Source organism: Adiantum capillus-veneris, chromosome 29 (genome assembly GCF_014529385.1).
Source record: "Adiantum capillus-veneris isolate H3 chromosome 29, ASM1452938v2, whole genome shotgun sequence".
NCBI classification, from domain to species: Eukaryota; Viridiplantae; Streptophyta; class Polypodiopsida; order Polypodiales; family Pteridaceae; genus Adiantum; species Adiantum capillus-veneris.
This window is the reverse complement of record NC_140959.1, coordinates 5,675,854-5,692,088: the sequence shown is the minus strand read 5'-3', so window position 1 is coordinate 5,692,088 and position 16,235 is coordinate 5,675,854. Positions and strand designations below refer to the sequence as shown.

The 16,235-nt window shown below is 46.9% G+C and overlaps 1 protein-coding gene across 1 annotated transcript in view; it reads right to left on the bottom strand.

Annotated features, from left to right (window-relative positions):
- Positions 1-1,569: 1,569 nt before the first annotated feature.
- The window catches only part of LOC147418680 (protein ROLLING AND ERECT LEAF 2-like), a 47,966-nt gene continuing 33,300 nt past the window's right edge, over positions 1,570-16,235 (bottom strand). Inside the window, exon 4 of the mRNA XM_086505396.1 lies at positions 1,570-2,596. Coding sequence (XP_086361522.1) covers positions 1,825-2,596 — 772 coding nt within the window. The 3' untranslated portion in view covers positions 1,570-1,824. The remainder of the gene's footprint in view (positions 2,597-16,235) is intronic.

Here is a 16,235-nt window from a genome sequence, read left to right as displayed (position 1 = left end):
ACGACTTATCATGTTTTTCCGTTGCAGGTTGCACGGCATGGAAGAGCTAGAAAGAAGTTTTTTCAAACATATAATGGAACTTTGATTATCGTTGGTAGGCTATGGACATCCTAGATAACTGTCACACAAATGTGAGACTTCCTAACTCTGAAGTTGTGGCAAAGACTTTATGATGGAATATTCAATATGATTTGGGATGTTCACTGCTAATGTTCACTCTCAACATTTCATTCTGGATCGTAGATTGTTTAAACTTGGTTTCCAATGCTGGAATGATTTGTAGATTAATGGCTTATTGATCTCTCTAGAAGACCTCATTATTTCACATGGGATTTTTGTTAAGAGCTTCTCAATTTTTACCCCAAAGAATAAAAAATTTTACACAAGAGGTACCACATTATCTTCCGAGAAGAGGTCTACCTACTACAAATTGTACAATAATCTATAAAACTTTTAACAACAGGAACAGATGCATACCTGTCCATTCAAGTTAAGCTTTCTTTTCAACAAAAACTCAACTTGAGAAGAGGCATCGATTTGAACAATTCTCAATACAAGTATAGATTCAAGAGTATATGGGTCCTTCCTCCTACCAACAAACATGCAATATCGTTATGGCTAGTGGTACATAAGGCTATTTGGACTACGAGGGCAAGAAAGTTGAAATTGGAATGGTATGCTACAAATGTGAATGCAAGACGAGGATATTGTCCATCATTTCTTTCATTGTCCTGCTAACAAGCAGCCTCTTTGGTTGGTTTTTTCAATTCTATCCTTAACCCTTCACAAGGTGAGAGATCATGCTAGGTGTTGTTCTCTGGCACACAGCTAGAGCACACTCACTTCAAAAAATATGGTTTCATAGAAATGGCAGTTTATTTAGCACAACTCAGAGTAACATAGTGCACTTCTTTAGAGGTAGCTTTACCCATGCCCTCTACCAATTGTAAGAATCTGCTCCTCAAAATTCTCCTCCTAAAAGTACTCCTACTCCTCTTAAGAACTACATAAGTCATCTTGGTGGCAAAGGTAGTTAAAACTTTTGTGCAAGCAACTCTCTCACACTAGAAGCTAGCCATTGCAAATATGAGGTATGTACAACCTGTTCCAGTAACACCTATGCCACCTAGATACGCTATGGGAAATGCGTCAAGTCCAATAGGAGTTTCAAGGCCACAGCCTGTCTTAGGACAACAACCTCCACTGCCAAGTGCTAAAATGCATGTAGGAATGAAATACACGATGATGATGGAAGCATTTAACAAACAAACGCTAGAACGTTATTACTACCTAAGGCTCATTTGTTGCACAAATGGCCAATAAAACTAACCTCTAGCTCAATAGTTGTGTGTGTGTGTGTGTGTGTGTGTGTGTGTGTGTGTGTGTGTGTGTGTGTGTGTGTGTGTGAGAGAGAGAGAGAGAGAGAGAGAGAGAGAGAGAGAAGAAGAAGAGAATTTTACTGTCGTGGGAAGCTATCCCAAGAGACCTCAAAAATCTATCCAACGAGAGTTGAACTCAAGACCTATTATGAGAGAGAGAGAGAGAGAGAGAGAGAGAGAGAGAGAGCACTAAGGTCCGAATCAGAGCATGCATATATAACAAGTAGCTCCCTGATTAATCATTCTTGCAGCTATATACAAGCCACTTTATATTGGTAAGTTCTCCTTCTCCATTGGTTCAAGACTTATAAATGAGTATGGTACACATTATACATTACAGCATATGATCATATGCAACTTTATTTTCTGTGGACTAATCGCCAAGAATAAAAGTATGTATGTGAGGTTAAAATTGAGCATGAATCTGCTAAAGCCAGCAACAGGTCTATGCAGGATTTGCAAGATCGTAAAGGGATCCATACTCCTTGGCACATGTTTGTGAGAAAGCCATTATGTTCAGAATCACATCAGGTAGACCATCTTTCAAACTTTGAAAAATCATTGTGCTGTTCTCTTCACACAGTTTGGCATGCCTCTGCTCTTCTTCAGCAACATTTTTCTCCAGCAAATCTATCAGAGCTCTCCTCTCTTGAATTGGATGCCGGGATGACTCTTGGAGTCCTTGGGTCACCTCTTTTATGCTGGCCTTGTCTTTGTACTTGCTTTCAAAGGCCTCAAAGGCTTTCTTCTTCTTCTCTAGTTCTTTGTGAAGTTCTTCTTTTCTTCTCTTCTGCTTGATTTCATCAGCTTGCTTTGTCACCATTTCATGTAATATGCCCGAAAATCGCCTAAGGCTTTGAAGCACATTGTCAGCTGAGAGATGCTTTAGCACATCGGCCCATGCCTGACACAGATCATAGAGGGGGATATCTACCTTCTGTGAAGCTGCAGCATTATCGACAGCATCACTTTCAATCTGCTGAACATTTAGATGCAGCCAGTCCAGCAAAGCCATTATGCAATCATTTTGAAACATGACCACTTGTTCTAGACTATCATGCCATGAAATAACCTCTCTTTCCAAGTCATCAGTTATCTTCTTGCAGAAATCACTCGTCTCTTTGATAGTGGGAGTAGCCTCCACATCTCTTAGCTCTTCGACCAGAGGAACTTGCTTTTGGTGGCAACTGAACATGATTGCCCACATTTTCTTCAATCTGTAGGACTTAGATTTGTAAGACCTCAAAACTGTTGGTTTTGATTATTATTTTTTTATCAGACTAAGCCTAATTTCCCACCTTAGAGAAGAGATAAAGAAGAAGGATAACACAAATCACTAACACTCATTAGAAGATGATTGTAATCTAAATCAACTTTTCTCATTTTTTATTACAATTATAGAGATTTAAAGATAACTGCCTGCAGAAAAACAGAATTTAATTTAATCTAGAAAACAACATTAGCAAGGGAAAAGGCCTGTGTCAATCAATTATTTTATTTTGCATCTGGCCCTTCTACCGTGATATTTGACAAAGACTTTTATATCACGAACTTGAGAAGTTCCATGCAACTTCAAACTATTCAACTGAAACGGGTCGAACAAACTTACAAGACCTTAACACTGAAACAAGGCTAAACCTTGAAGGCAAACTTCACTAGTATTAAAAGACCACCCACCCCCCCCAAGAAGAAGATCCTTCTATTAGTTAATAAAATTGCCCAGTGGGCTACAAACTGCCCCAACAAGAGGGGGCTACAGCTGAGGGGAGACCCAATGAAAAAGTGAGATATGTACAATGATGACTAAATCAGGATACGGGAGGAGGAAAAACCACACAGTGCCATCTAGGAGCCCCATGGACCAAGGTATAGAAAGGTCTTGGACGCCAAAGCCATAGAAATGCCTCGTGGCACTCTCGCATACGGTCGGCGATGCCCTGCAGCCTCTCGAACTGACCTCGAAGTGTATGGATCAGCTCCAGCCATATATCTCATATAGTCTCCACCGGTGGGATAGGACGGGCCTCGAAGATGCGTAAGCAATGGGCTCTCCATATAAACCAGAGAGTCAGGTTGCAGAGAAGTTCCCAATAAAGCTCTCTATCACTGCTCCGGTCTTGAGGCATAAGCTTTGTGTGGCAGGCTAGAGTGCAGGCCGGCCCTCTCGAATCACAACCATCCTGCTAGCGGAGGACAGCTCAAAACGAAGTGCTGGCCCGTGAGGGTGGACCAAGCAGCAGCACCCCAAGAGGACTGCCTAGCTGACGACAAGGCTGGCATCAGCCGTAGAATCCAAAGCCAAACCTGTTGTGCCATGGGGCAGTCCCATAGACAATGCCTCTGTGACTCAAGTGGGTGGTCACAAGCGGCACAGCCCGCTGGGTTGCCACTGTAGACCAACCAACTCCCAACTGCAGTAGCTCGATGGGTGACAAGCCACTGGAACATGGTGACCCTCCTCGGCTGTCTGCTGTCCCATAGGCACTCCCAAAAGTCTGTCAAGAACTTAGCTGTGAGACCCTCCTCCTGCCAGTGGCTTGCTGCAGCAGGGCGGGCCTCTCTCCAGGGTGATCAGCTGAAGCAAAAGGGTCCCACCAAAACCACTCCCCAGAGTCCCACTACACTCGCGCCAAAGGGCGAATCTCCCTAGCCCAAAGCCTCCAATGCCAAGTCTCAAGATCTGTTGGGTCAGGATCAAGCACACAAATCCTCCCTCTTATGCCTACAACTCGAATCCGCTGAAAACAACACTCTGCTACCTCTGGTAATTCAGTAGTAACTCTACGGAGGCGACCCTCTCGCTGAACCTCAAAGAACGTACAAAGCCCGAGTCTAAGCAGAGGCCCGAACTGCGATGAGGACCTCAAGGCGAGTGAAGGCCCCCATCCAGTTGGGAGCCGCCGGCTCGAGAGGCGTGTGCCACTTTGCTGGTATAGCCTCGACGATGTCCTGACACATGTGTACCCCCTTCATGCCTCACAGCTGAATGCTCCGACTCTCCTCAGGAAGTGCTGTAAACTGCAACCAGTCTCCCGAGCTACGGGCTGGACCCTCTGCCATGGGACCCCATGAGACATGGGGTCTACTGCCAACCATGTGGCCTTGCTGTGTACTGACCAACGGGTTCCGTGTAAGAGGCTGCCTCAAGAGCTCCTCAATGCATGTAAGCTAATGCTGCTCAAGTCCCCCACTCTGCTGCACCCACGACTGAAGTAAGCTCAGCTCGAAACGGTCCTCCCATCTCCTGCTCACGCCCACTCTATGCATCTCTGTGAAAGAATGGAGGGGCTCCAAAGGCCACCTGTCTAAGGAAATCGGCCTCTAATCCAGTGTAGCAAAAGCTAATTTCCAGAGCTCCTCCCCTGGAAGAAGACCTCTGACATGAGAGCAAGGTAGGGTGATTGATCTGCCAGGAGACTTTGGCCCGAGCCGACTGTGTGTCTCTCCCTATCCACACAAAGTTCCTGATAAGCCTCTCAAGCTGGCCGACGCAAGAACTGAGAAAATCCAGCAAGATGTGATGTACCACATGGGTTGGACACAACAGCCCTGCCAGCAAGAGATAGCCGTACTCCAATGCAACAATTTCTTCCTGATGGTTAGGAGGAGGGGAGCAATTTGTTGCTCTAGTGACAAGTCCAAGCCAACCTTGCAGCCCAAGTAGCGAACGGGCATCCCTGGAGGATCCAACAAAAGCCCTCTCCAGGCATCCAGTCCGGCGTGAGCGTCACCAACCCAAAAAGAAATTGTCTTTCGCCAATTGATCAATGCTTCCGACGCACAACAAAACATCTCCAGGGCCTGCTCACATCTGTGTAAATTGGCCTCATAGCCCTCCAAAAACATGCCCGAATCATCAACAAACTCAGCATCCAAAAGCTCCTCTCCCCGAATGGGTAACTGTAGGCCACACGAACCAACCTCCTGTGAGACCAAAAATCTTCTCATCGCCTCTGCGTAGAAAAGAAACAGGAAGGGGACAAGAGGGCAACCTGGCTGTACTGAGCGTGTAAGCATGAAGCGTTCCCCCTCCTGCTAGCAAAACCTGACACTGAACACAGTCCTTTGATCCATGCATCTAAAAAACCCATCTTGCGCATAGTGCCCTCCAAGAGGTCCCAATCAACTCTGTCATAGGCCTTCTCAAAGTCGAGAAGGAGCACCACAAGATCCTCTCTTCACAGGCGAGCCAAATCAGTCGCCTTCCAAAAGGTGAAGATGTTGTCAAGGATACTACTCTCCTTGACAAAGCCCGTCTGAGTCTCATGTATGATTGCTCTCAAGTAGTGGGCTGAGTTCTCAAACTCAAGCCTTTGCAAGAATTTTGTAGGCTGAGTTGAGAATGGTGATGGGTCGCCATTGGCGAATCTCATATGGAAATCCCCCTCCTTCGGGATGAGGTAGATCAAACCCTCGCTCATGCTATCAGGTATCTCCCCAGTGCGCAAAATGTGCCGGTATGCACTGCATAGGTCTTGTCCAGGCACCTCCCAGTATTCCAAGAAAAAGCTAGGAGTCAAACCATCCTCTCCTGGGAAACTACCACAAGGGAGTGCCCTGAGAGCCTCCTGAAGCTCCTCTAGCAAGAGAGGGCTCTCGAGCCTCTGTTGCATCTCCTGAATGATGAGGCAAGGCATCTGTGCCCACTACTCTCTGCATGCATCCATGCGCTCTGACTGTGGCTCAGCTGAGAGCAACTCACGGTAAAAGTCAGTAGCTATTGCTTGTGTGTCTTCACACTCTATGGTAACCGTCCCATCCTGTCTCCTCAGCTGGTAAACACTGGTATGCGCATGGCGCGGACCCACCATCTCAAAAAACTCTCCAATAACTCTGTCACCCACCTGGGTCCACTGAGATGCCTGTTGGTGGTAGGAAAACTCGTGACGCCGCTCCTCAATGGTGATCAGCTCCTGTCGAGCCTGCTGCATCTGGTTCTCCATCCAAGGACTACCTGGGTGCCGCTTTTGCATCCTCTGTAAGGAGGCAATGCCCCGACATGGCCGCTTCTCCTCCTGTCGGGCGGGCAACAGCAAGTCGTACTGTCAACTACCGGAGAAAGAAGCGACTAAGCTCCCTGAGGCCATTGGTCACTCTAGCAGCAACTTCCCCCTATGTATCTAGACTCTCGGTCCAAAGCGTAACAACCTTCTATCTGAGCTCTGTATCTAGCAAAACCCTCTCTGGGTAAGCAACATAACAATGCCACTCCTTTGCCTGCCAACCAATGTAAGGATCATTGGCGCGTGATCATAGAAAGTAGTCCTTGCCAAAATGTATATTGAACCACCCAAGTCACATAAGTAATCACTAGCATAGAAGCGATCTATCTTGGATAGATTCACTCCGCATACTCTGCGATCAAATCCGGAAAAAGAGAGGTTGTCTGAGGGCCATGCAAAGCCAGCATGCTGCCATACATACAAGATCCTCAAAGCCATACATAGCCATTCCCAAGCAGCCACCTCAGCCCCATGTACAGTAGCACCATTGCCCCTACTCCTGTTCAAGGGGTCCTCAAGCATGTTGAAATCCCCCCAATGCACCACTGCTCTGCACGAGGTAGGGACTCCACCAAATGTGACCAAAACTCAGCCCTTGCACTCACATGGTTGGGTGCATAAATGTTCAAAAAAGCCACCAGGCAGCCATTGACCTGCATAGTGACCCACTAGGCTTTGCCTGACACATTGATGCCTCTTCCCACAATGGCCTGCTGCCATGAGTCCTGCAATAGTCATACATACACCTCCCTGAATGCCACGAGGCCCAAACACAACTGACCAAAAGGTCTCATAGCAACCACGCAAGATCTTTCCCCAACACTTGATACGGATCTCAATGCTTCTGGAGCATAAGCATATCAATCGCTCCATTCACAAGGCATCTCTGGAGAGCTCCCGTCTTAGTCAACCTCTTTGACATAGAAACTGGGGTCCACCTAGCCCCTGCACATTCCATGCGACTCTCCTCATGGGGTCAGTGAGAGGAAGCTGATGCTGCCATCAACGCTGATCTCGCAATCTTCGAGGTAGGCTTGGATGGGGAGTAATCGGCATCTAAGCGACCTCAAGAGAACCGTGTCTGGAGTGTCTATCGGACCCGGACCCATACCCAAGCAAGGCCTGTAGTCCATACAGCTACATCCTATGTCCAAGAGTCTTCATGAACATATACATAGCAGGGAGTATCTGCAAAATAGTGTACCACAATGTGTCTACATCCTACTGTATCTGGTGGTGTCACAGAGAACTTGGCCAACGGCCACAGAGTCCGTATCAGGTCTGTCACCTCCAAGTCTCCCATGTGGTGATAGAACTCGAGAGCCTGAACATGGAGCTAGTCTACCATTGTATGCATAGTCCACTCAATACAATCCTTGCCACACAATGGGAAGAAGAAACCAACCGGTGTCGAGGGCCTCTGCCCCTCTCGCTGCTAGAAACAAAACACGGACTCTAAAGCAAGCCACCTCAAGGTCAGAAGAAGAGTCACCGAGAAAATGTGTAAAGTCGTAGTCGAAGAAGTCCTAGCGGCAACGGATGTCAAAACTGGTCAGCCCACGAGGGATTGCCGCAAAAGACGACGCGTGTCCGCAGGTAGGGCTACTCCTCTCGTGCCAAGCGGCTCGTGGAAAATGCACTGTCATGAGACCTTCGGGCTGCCGAAGAGTGACCAGTGCCCTGAGCCAGTGGCACGGTATGAGAGGGGACATGCGATGGGGCAGGGGGACTAGCGGGAGGGAGAGGCACAGGGGGTGGGTAGAGGAAGTGATGGTGGGGCAGAGAAACGTGGACGTTAGGCGGAGGGGGAGGGGGAGGGGGAGGGGGAGTCAATGGCGAAGCTGAGGAGGGGGTATCCGTCGGCTCATCCTGCTGTAGAGGGTCGAAACAGTTCCCTGTGGAAACCTAGTGCTGCTCACCACCAAGGGCACCAAATTGGGGTGTCTATCCCTGGCGACGACCGCCACGAACCTCCTGCCAACCCTCCTCTAGAGGCCTGGGCACCTATCTCGGAAGAGATACTCGCCTGTGCTCCCTGCAGGCGTCTCTGCCTGCTGAGCCTGGCCAGCCTCAGTAGGTTGGGTCTGTGTCGAGGGTCAAGGACTCCTCTATGGACAAGCCTTTGCAAGATGACCCATCTCTCTGCAAATGAAGCACTGATTTGGGAGCCCCGAATACTCCACGCTCTCACAGAGCCAACCAACACTCACCCGAGGTAGTAGAACTATCTTCGAAGGGTGTTAGTGTCTCGAGATAGAACACATACCGTAGGTATGCCTGCTGCCTTGGCAGCAATAGAAGCTACCGTGCGTTGTGTCTCCAACACAGTCCCAATCTCGGAACGGAAGGTACTCTCTCCTCCGGCCAAGAAAGCAGACCAAAATGGGCAAATCTGCCTCCTCAACAAGAACATCGGTAGCTAGGTCGAAGCCATGGCACCACTTTCGAAAATAAGCTTTGACTACTCAGATGGCCAGGGGGTTCATCGCAAGGACCTTGGACGCCATCTAGGAAGTTCCAAACTCGATCTGGTAGTAGCCGCGCCCGAGAAGCTAAACGTCGATGATCTTTCCCACCTCCAATAGAAGGCCGGGAGGAGGTCCCGCACCTCTCTTCTGCTAGGCCGGGTGCTAATAATCTTATAGATGACATGTGGCCCGGAGGCGCTACACCTCTGCTGCAAGGCTTGCTTGCTCTATCGGCTATAGAGAAAGTCGGATGGTAGACTCTGCGGGTCACGCGAGGGGGCTTCATCAGAATCCCTTTAGGGCGGAGCACGAGCCTCCATCTATGTCTAATGTGTCTAGGAGAGAAGGGAAGTCGAGGGCGAAGGCAGTAGATGGTGTCGAGGGTCCGAGAGAAAATCAAGCCATGAAGCAACCTCCATAAACATGAAACCTTTGGGGATAAGGCCAGAGCTATGAAGGGAGGAAAGGGCAAGACGTTGTATAGGCGGGAAGGGGCAAGTGCGGGGGGGGGGGGGGGGGGGGGGGGGGGAGGGGAGCAATGGTGAAGCAGGCACAGCAGCAAGCAAATATCGAACCTCTTCACTAGTATTAAAAGTTGAATGATTGTATTGGAGAAAGGTGAATCACGGACTCCAAACCAAAAGACTAAACAATAGTACAAAAGCCCGAGCTTTCAAATCCTAACATGGGAAGACATTAACTTTCATGCTTATACCCATTATTGAGCTCATAAAAACTGTTTTAGAAAGAATGCTAATGGGGCACCGTGTTAAAAGTGGGGTTGATAAATAGAAAAAAGGACTATTCCATTCTCAATCCGAGTGAATGAATTCTTATGCTTGTTAACTTGGGTTGTTCTCACCCACATTGATCTGCTCAAAGGCATGTTGGTCTACCCATCTTTCCGTAAAGTGGTGCTCTCTCTCTCTCTCTCTCTCTCTCTCTCTCTCTCTCTCTCTCTCTAAAAGTGGGGTTTTTAACCCTTTGCATTCAAACAAATCGACACAGGTCTATATTCAAGAGATATAGGGAAAACCTTGAAGGATATACAATGACATCATGGGGAAAATCCCAAAACAAACCACAAGATACATCTAGAGATAAAGATACTCTAATCAGGTAGTGATTAGAGTATCTTTATCCCTAGATAAGCCTACACGAATATGCCCAAAGCTCTGTCCACCTCAGGCAATGTACCGAACACCAAATGTCCAATGTTGTGTATCTGATTGATATAAAGCATCTGTTATAAAAGCCTCCTGTAGCAGCTCACAAAAGCCAAGGACTATGAAACCCCTAGACTATGCCTCCAAAATCATCCGCATCCACTCTTAGCATTTCCTAATGGTGCAACCCAAAAAAGAATGCAGATCTATAGCACAACCATACTGTAAGAGAGGCAGGCAGACCTAATCATCGTCCACCACAAAAGCCAAGGAAAGGTACCAAGATGCCTCTTTGACCAAACCAACTTCCCCAAGGCCCTACTAAACTAACTCTCAAACAAATCTGCAAATTGTCTAATATCCATGAAGTAGTTGGCCTTAACCCGTATGGTATCATAAACAGCCTCCCTTGTCCAAAAGGAACCCTCATGTAAAACCTACAATCTGAATAGTCAAACTCCTCTACTAATTGAGGAGACTCGCTCTCTTGCTCTCCCTCAATAGTGCCTACTGTAAGAGGCACCTATAATTGAATCTCCAAGGGATCCAAAGCCTGCTGAACTGGCCTATCTGCACCCGTATGGTATCATAAACAACCTCCCTTGTCCAAAAGGAACCCTCATGTAAAACCTACAATCTGAATAGTCAAACTCCTCTACTAATTGAGGAGACTCGCTCTCTTGCTCTCCCTCAATAGTGCCTACTGTAAGAGGCACCTGTAATTGAATCTCCAAGGGATCCAAAGCCTGCTGAACTGGCCTATCTTGCGGAAACTCTAGCTACTCCTAAGCTGCCACCAACTGTTGGTCCTCATGCTCTATCCCTCTGTCCGAGACCTCCTATCAATCCTGATCTGCTAATTCAGAAAGTCTGTCTGGGGAGCTGCTCTGCCTCGAACCTTTGTCTCACTACTCGTTTGTAAACAAAGATAGTGAAACAGGCCCATAGGGTGGTAGACTTTGGCTTTCACCGGAAACTTTACTTTAGACTTTAGGACACAGAGAAACTTTGCAAATAAAACCTGTAACGGGAATTAACACTTCAAATGAACCCGGCATAGAAGCTAGAGCACTACCAAGCAGACGTCGACAACCTATTGGCCCCTAAAAGTGGCGCCCCTTTCGGTATTTCTTTATTCTTATTGCAAAAACCGATCCGAACGCTTTCACCTAACTCTCACAAGCTACCCAAACCTGCCCATTGTAATTGCAGGTTTTTTACCGAATTTCGCCAATATAACGACGCAAAACCCCTGTAGGTCAAAAGTACACGTCAAGGACGCTTTCCATTGCGGTTTGGAAGCTTTCCAGTGAGCTGCAGGTCAATTTCAGAGTGCTGTAATTCCCTGTCTTGTCACTGTCAGGTGCCCAAAGCCCTGTTCACACATCCCATGGCTTACCCGAGGCTCCCCTAGGATTGTCCTGTAGTTTTGGTGCGAAACCCTAAACCTGCAGAAAAACACAGCAGGCTGTAATTCTCTGGTTTGGATCATTTTGGACGGAGCGAGCACGCCCACGCGTGTCTCATGCGCTCCCGCAGGCAATGGAACAGTTCCCCTTTGAAACGGACGAGTTTTCATGCGCGAGAACTCTCCGTTTTCGCAATCCTTCACGATGGAACTGTGCGTACTTGTGGGGGACTAGCTATTAGCTAATGCGGTTATTGTTCAGAAGGCTCTTGCCTTGGCAAACGCGCATAAAACCCCCAGAAAACTGTACATGGTCATCTAAGGAGCCCAACTAGTGGGGCATTACCATATGTGCAAAGTGGGGAGAGAGATGCACGAGAGCAAATCATCGTGCTACATAGAGCAAGGGAGAAGGCAAGCTTTCCATTAAAGCTTCATCACCTGCACCAACTACTCACACACACATTGTAGCACCATGAAGTGCAAAATCAGCCCCTCTCAAAAATGGGCGTCCCCTCCAGCTGATGCTTCAAGAAAATCGCTTTGGAGCCGCCATGTGTCCAGTTTGCCTCTTTAGAGTGAACTCCTAGTACCCACCGACTTATAAGTGTAGCGAGGGGGGCTAAATGACTTTGAATTGAGCCTAGACACCCTTTTATTGCTCGGATTCTAGTGCGGATTGGCCCGATCATCTCGTGGCGACCTGCCTTTCCCAATTGCGGGTGAAACTCTCGGCCGTCGGTCGTTTCACACTGGCCACGCAATGTCCGGCCATTTGTGACTTCAAAAAGAGGGTCCCAAAAATTAAATAAAAATCATCGAAAAGAAACCAACAACTAAGGTTAGCAGTTGCCACGTCCTCATGACAGTAATTGGCAGTTGCCACGTCCTCGTGACTTACCCCCCTCTTGAAATCGCAAACGCCCTCGATTGCGTGCCATATATACGTGCCATTGATGATCTTGCGTTGTTAGCACGCTTTAATCATCGCATGTACCCGCAAGAAGGTTATGAAGGTCATAACCTTCATACTTTGCATCCATAGGTGGATAGTTCTTGAACTTTGTATCCATAGGTGAATAGTTTTTGAACTTCACCAAATAGCGTCTTGCAGCTTGTCTCTTTACTTTTCTTTCTTTATGTGCCAAAATCTGCTCAGGTACCAAGATCTCATCAAGTTCATTGACTTTTGGCTGATCTTCGTGTAGTATCTTCTGGCACATCACCCACAAAGAGTCTTAGAAGACTCACGTGAAACGCATTATGAATCTTCCAAGTGTCAGGAAATTTCAGCTTATAAGCAACAACATTGATCTTATCAAGCACTTGAAAAGGCCCATAGTAACGCACATTGAGCTTCAAAACAACCTTTCCTTGCCCTTTATCTTCTTTAACCTTGCCTTTTCAAACCGTAAAAGTACCCAATCACCAGGTGAAAACAGTAATTCACAACAGTGACGATCAGCAACCCTTTTCTGCTTTGTCTGAGTCTTCTCCAAGGCAAGCTTAATCTTCTTATACATTTCATCCATGTTCTCAACATATCAATCTGCCTCAGAAATCTTGTCCTTTGTATGCAAAATGGGAGGAACCTTTTTGCCACCTTCAACAATCTCGAAGGTGCATTGCCTGTGGACGAATGCACCGTATTGTTGTACGCATACTCAAGCATAGGCAAATATTGTTCCCACTTGCCCTTATTATCTGACACACAACATTTCAACAGATTCAAATCAATAGAATTAGCCTCTTCTGATTGTCCGTCAGTTTGTGGATGAAATGAGGATGAAAACTTGAGCGTAATGCCCATGTTTTCAAACAAGCCTCTCCAAAACAGGCTTGTCATACGAGGATCTCGATCACTGACAATCAACTGTGGCATACCACGGTACTTAAGCACATTGTACATGAACAATCGTGCCATCTGATCAAATTTTATCTTCTTCCTGACAGGAGTGAAATGGCCCTGCTTGCTGAACCTGCAAATAATGGTCCATATACCATCATTCCCTGTCGGCGTTCTTGGAAGATCAAAGGTAAAATCCATAGGCATGCTTTCCCATGGCTTATCCGGGATCGGCAATGGCCGTAATAACCCTAGTGCCTTTTGCCTATCAAACTTGACCTTTCGGCAAATCACGCATGCTCGCACAAAGGCATCCACATCTCTCCTCAAAGTAGGTCAATAACAAAACGTCTCTACCGCTTTCATTGTCGCATCAATTCCATGATGCCCTGCATACGGCGGGACATGACTTTCTACCATGACCTTATGTCGCAATGGCCTAGTGACACAAAGTCTGCCATGCATCATCATAAAACCATCCCTGAGGAGGTGGTGCTCATGACGTCGCAGTGTCACAAGCGTGTGACTACTATCTATCCTTTTTGTTGATTTCTTTCTTGTTATTTATTCATTTCACTTTTTGGAAACACCCCTCGGGAAATCTAACTGCCTTGCATTGCATAGCTAGTGTGGAACTGTTCAGAGGGAGTCCAGGCATGAGGGCAAGAGAGCACTAGGGTTGGACAAGGACTATGGTTAGCCAAAGTGGGGTCATTGACTAGCCAAGTGGAATCCTTTGCTACAGAGGCTACATTTCAGTTCTTGGTGTGGCTGCAGTGTACAAAGAGGGTCAGATGACCTAGAAAGATACAATTGCGGCATCTCCTAAAATTTAGGGAACTGCTATTTTGGGACCTGAAAATGTGTTCGTGTCATTACCTCCGGAATGACAAGGGGAACATTTTACAACTCTGCCGCGAAGTCAACTAGGCAACCGGTCGGGATATTTTTAAGCGACGAACCCGAAACGAGAAAATGCTTGTAAATGAGCCAAGTGGCACATTTCAGTGCACTTGCCTCCTCAAGGAAAAATGGGCGCTGATTTTTAAGCTGGGAGAGGGCCTCTTTTGCATCTGTCACAGGTTGAGAGCTATGGAGTGCTTCCTTTCCCCCTTATGTACAGTGCGATGCCAGGAGTGATGCCCTGCACGCTACTCATTGGCCTCTCTCTCCCCTATGGCAGTATGTTATGCCCCTCTAGTGGGCTGTTCAGTTGACCAATGTACAGTTGTGTGGGTTCATGCGCGATTGCCGAGGCAAGAGCCTCTTGCACAGGTACTGGATTAGCTAGCGGCTAATCCCCCGCAGGTACAGGTGATTCGGAGAGGTTTCACATGCGAAATCTCGTCCGATTCAAAGGGCAAGTAGCCCTACACGTGCGGGAGCTCGAGGACTTGCTACGGATGCGACCGGCACGCAAAACGGAGCCCGAAACAGTGAATTACAGCCTGCTGTGTATTTTTGCAGGATTAGGGTTTTGGCCCTAAACGGACCCTAATACCCCCAGGAAGTTCGGGGACACGAGGGGACCGCTGTACAGGTGATCTGGCGCATTTTCGGGGCAGAAAACAGAGAATTCAGCGTGCTGCAGATTCTCGCCAGCTTTTGCGAAGTGTCCGTATGCGTCGGGAAAGTCATCCAATGCGTGGGAATACTGACTGTGAAGGGTCCTAGTACAGTTATGCTGCCGAAATCAAGTTAGAACAGTTGAAATTCAGCCAAGATTGTGCAAGGCAGCTTGTAGGGAACCACAGCGTTTATTCCCTCTTTTAAAGAATAAAGAAATACCGAAAGGGGCGCCTACTTAGGGGCCAATCTGGTGTCATTCTTCTCATACAGGTTCAATCTAGCAACATGTATCCCTTTCCCCTTTGTTGTGTCTTGAAAGTACAGGTAAAGTGGGCGACAAATTAAATGGGTGAAAGCAAATAAGGTTTAAACAGGCCGGTTTCACGCAGAGTTTGAGTGTGAGCGTCTGCCTACATATTTAAAGATTACAAGGGGATGCTAAAAGCATAGCCCAAAAGCTGAAAATCAAAAGCCCTATAAAAATAAAGCAAGAGCTTTCTGTCTCTCACAAGCTCTCTCTCTCTCTCATAAGAGGAAAATAAAGCAAAGAGTTCTCTCTCTCTCTCTTTTGCTTTATTTGCTCCACGCAAATTGGAAAGAGAGAGAGAGAGAGAGAGAGAGAGAGAGAACTCTTTGTTTTATTTTCCTCTTATGAGAGAGAGAGAGAGAGAGAGAGAGAGAGCTTGTGAGAGATAGAAAGCTCTTGCTTTATTTTTACAGGGCTTTTGATTTTCAGCTTTTGGGCTCTGCTTTTAGCATCCCCTTGTAATCTTTAAATATGAATCTTATAACTATTCATGCAAAATCTTGATTAATAGCATACTCTTCCTTCATGTCATCAAGCTCATGATGATAAGGAATTGACACAGCTGAAATTTATGGCGACAATCGATTGTGGCATACCATGGTACATGAACAACCGTGCCATCAAGTCAGATTTTATCTTCTTCTTGACAGGAATAAAATGGGTCTGCTTGTTGAACATGCAAATCATGGTCCATATACCATCATTCCCTGTCGGCGTTCTTGGAAGATCAAAGATAAAATCCATAGCAATGCTTTTCTATGGCTTATCCGGAATCGGCAATGGCTGTAATAACCCCAGTGCCTTTTGCCTGTCAAGTTTGACCTTTCGGCAAATCACGTATGCAGGCACAAAGACATCCACATCTCTCCTCAAAGTAGGCCAATAAAAGAATGTCTCTACCGCTTTAATTGTCTTATCAATTCCACGATGCCCTGCATACGGTGGGACATGACTTTCTACCATGACCTTATGTCGCAATGGCCTAGTGACACATAGTCTACCATGACCTTATGTCGCAATAGCCTAGTGACACATAGTCTGCCATGCATCATCATAAAACCATCTTTGAGGAGGTAGTGCTCATGACGT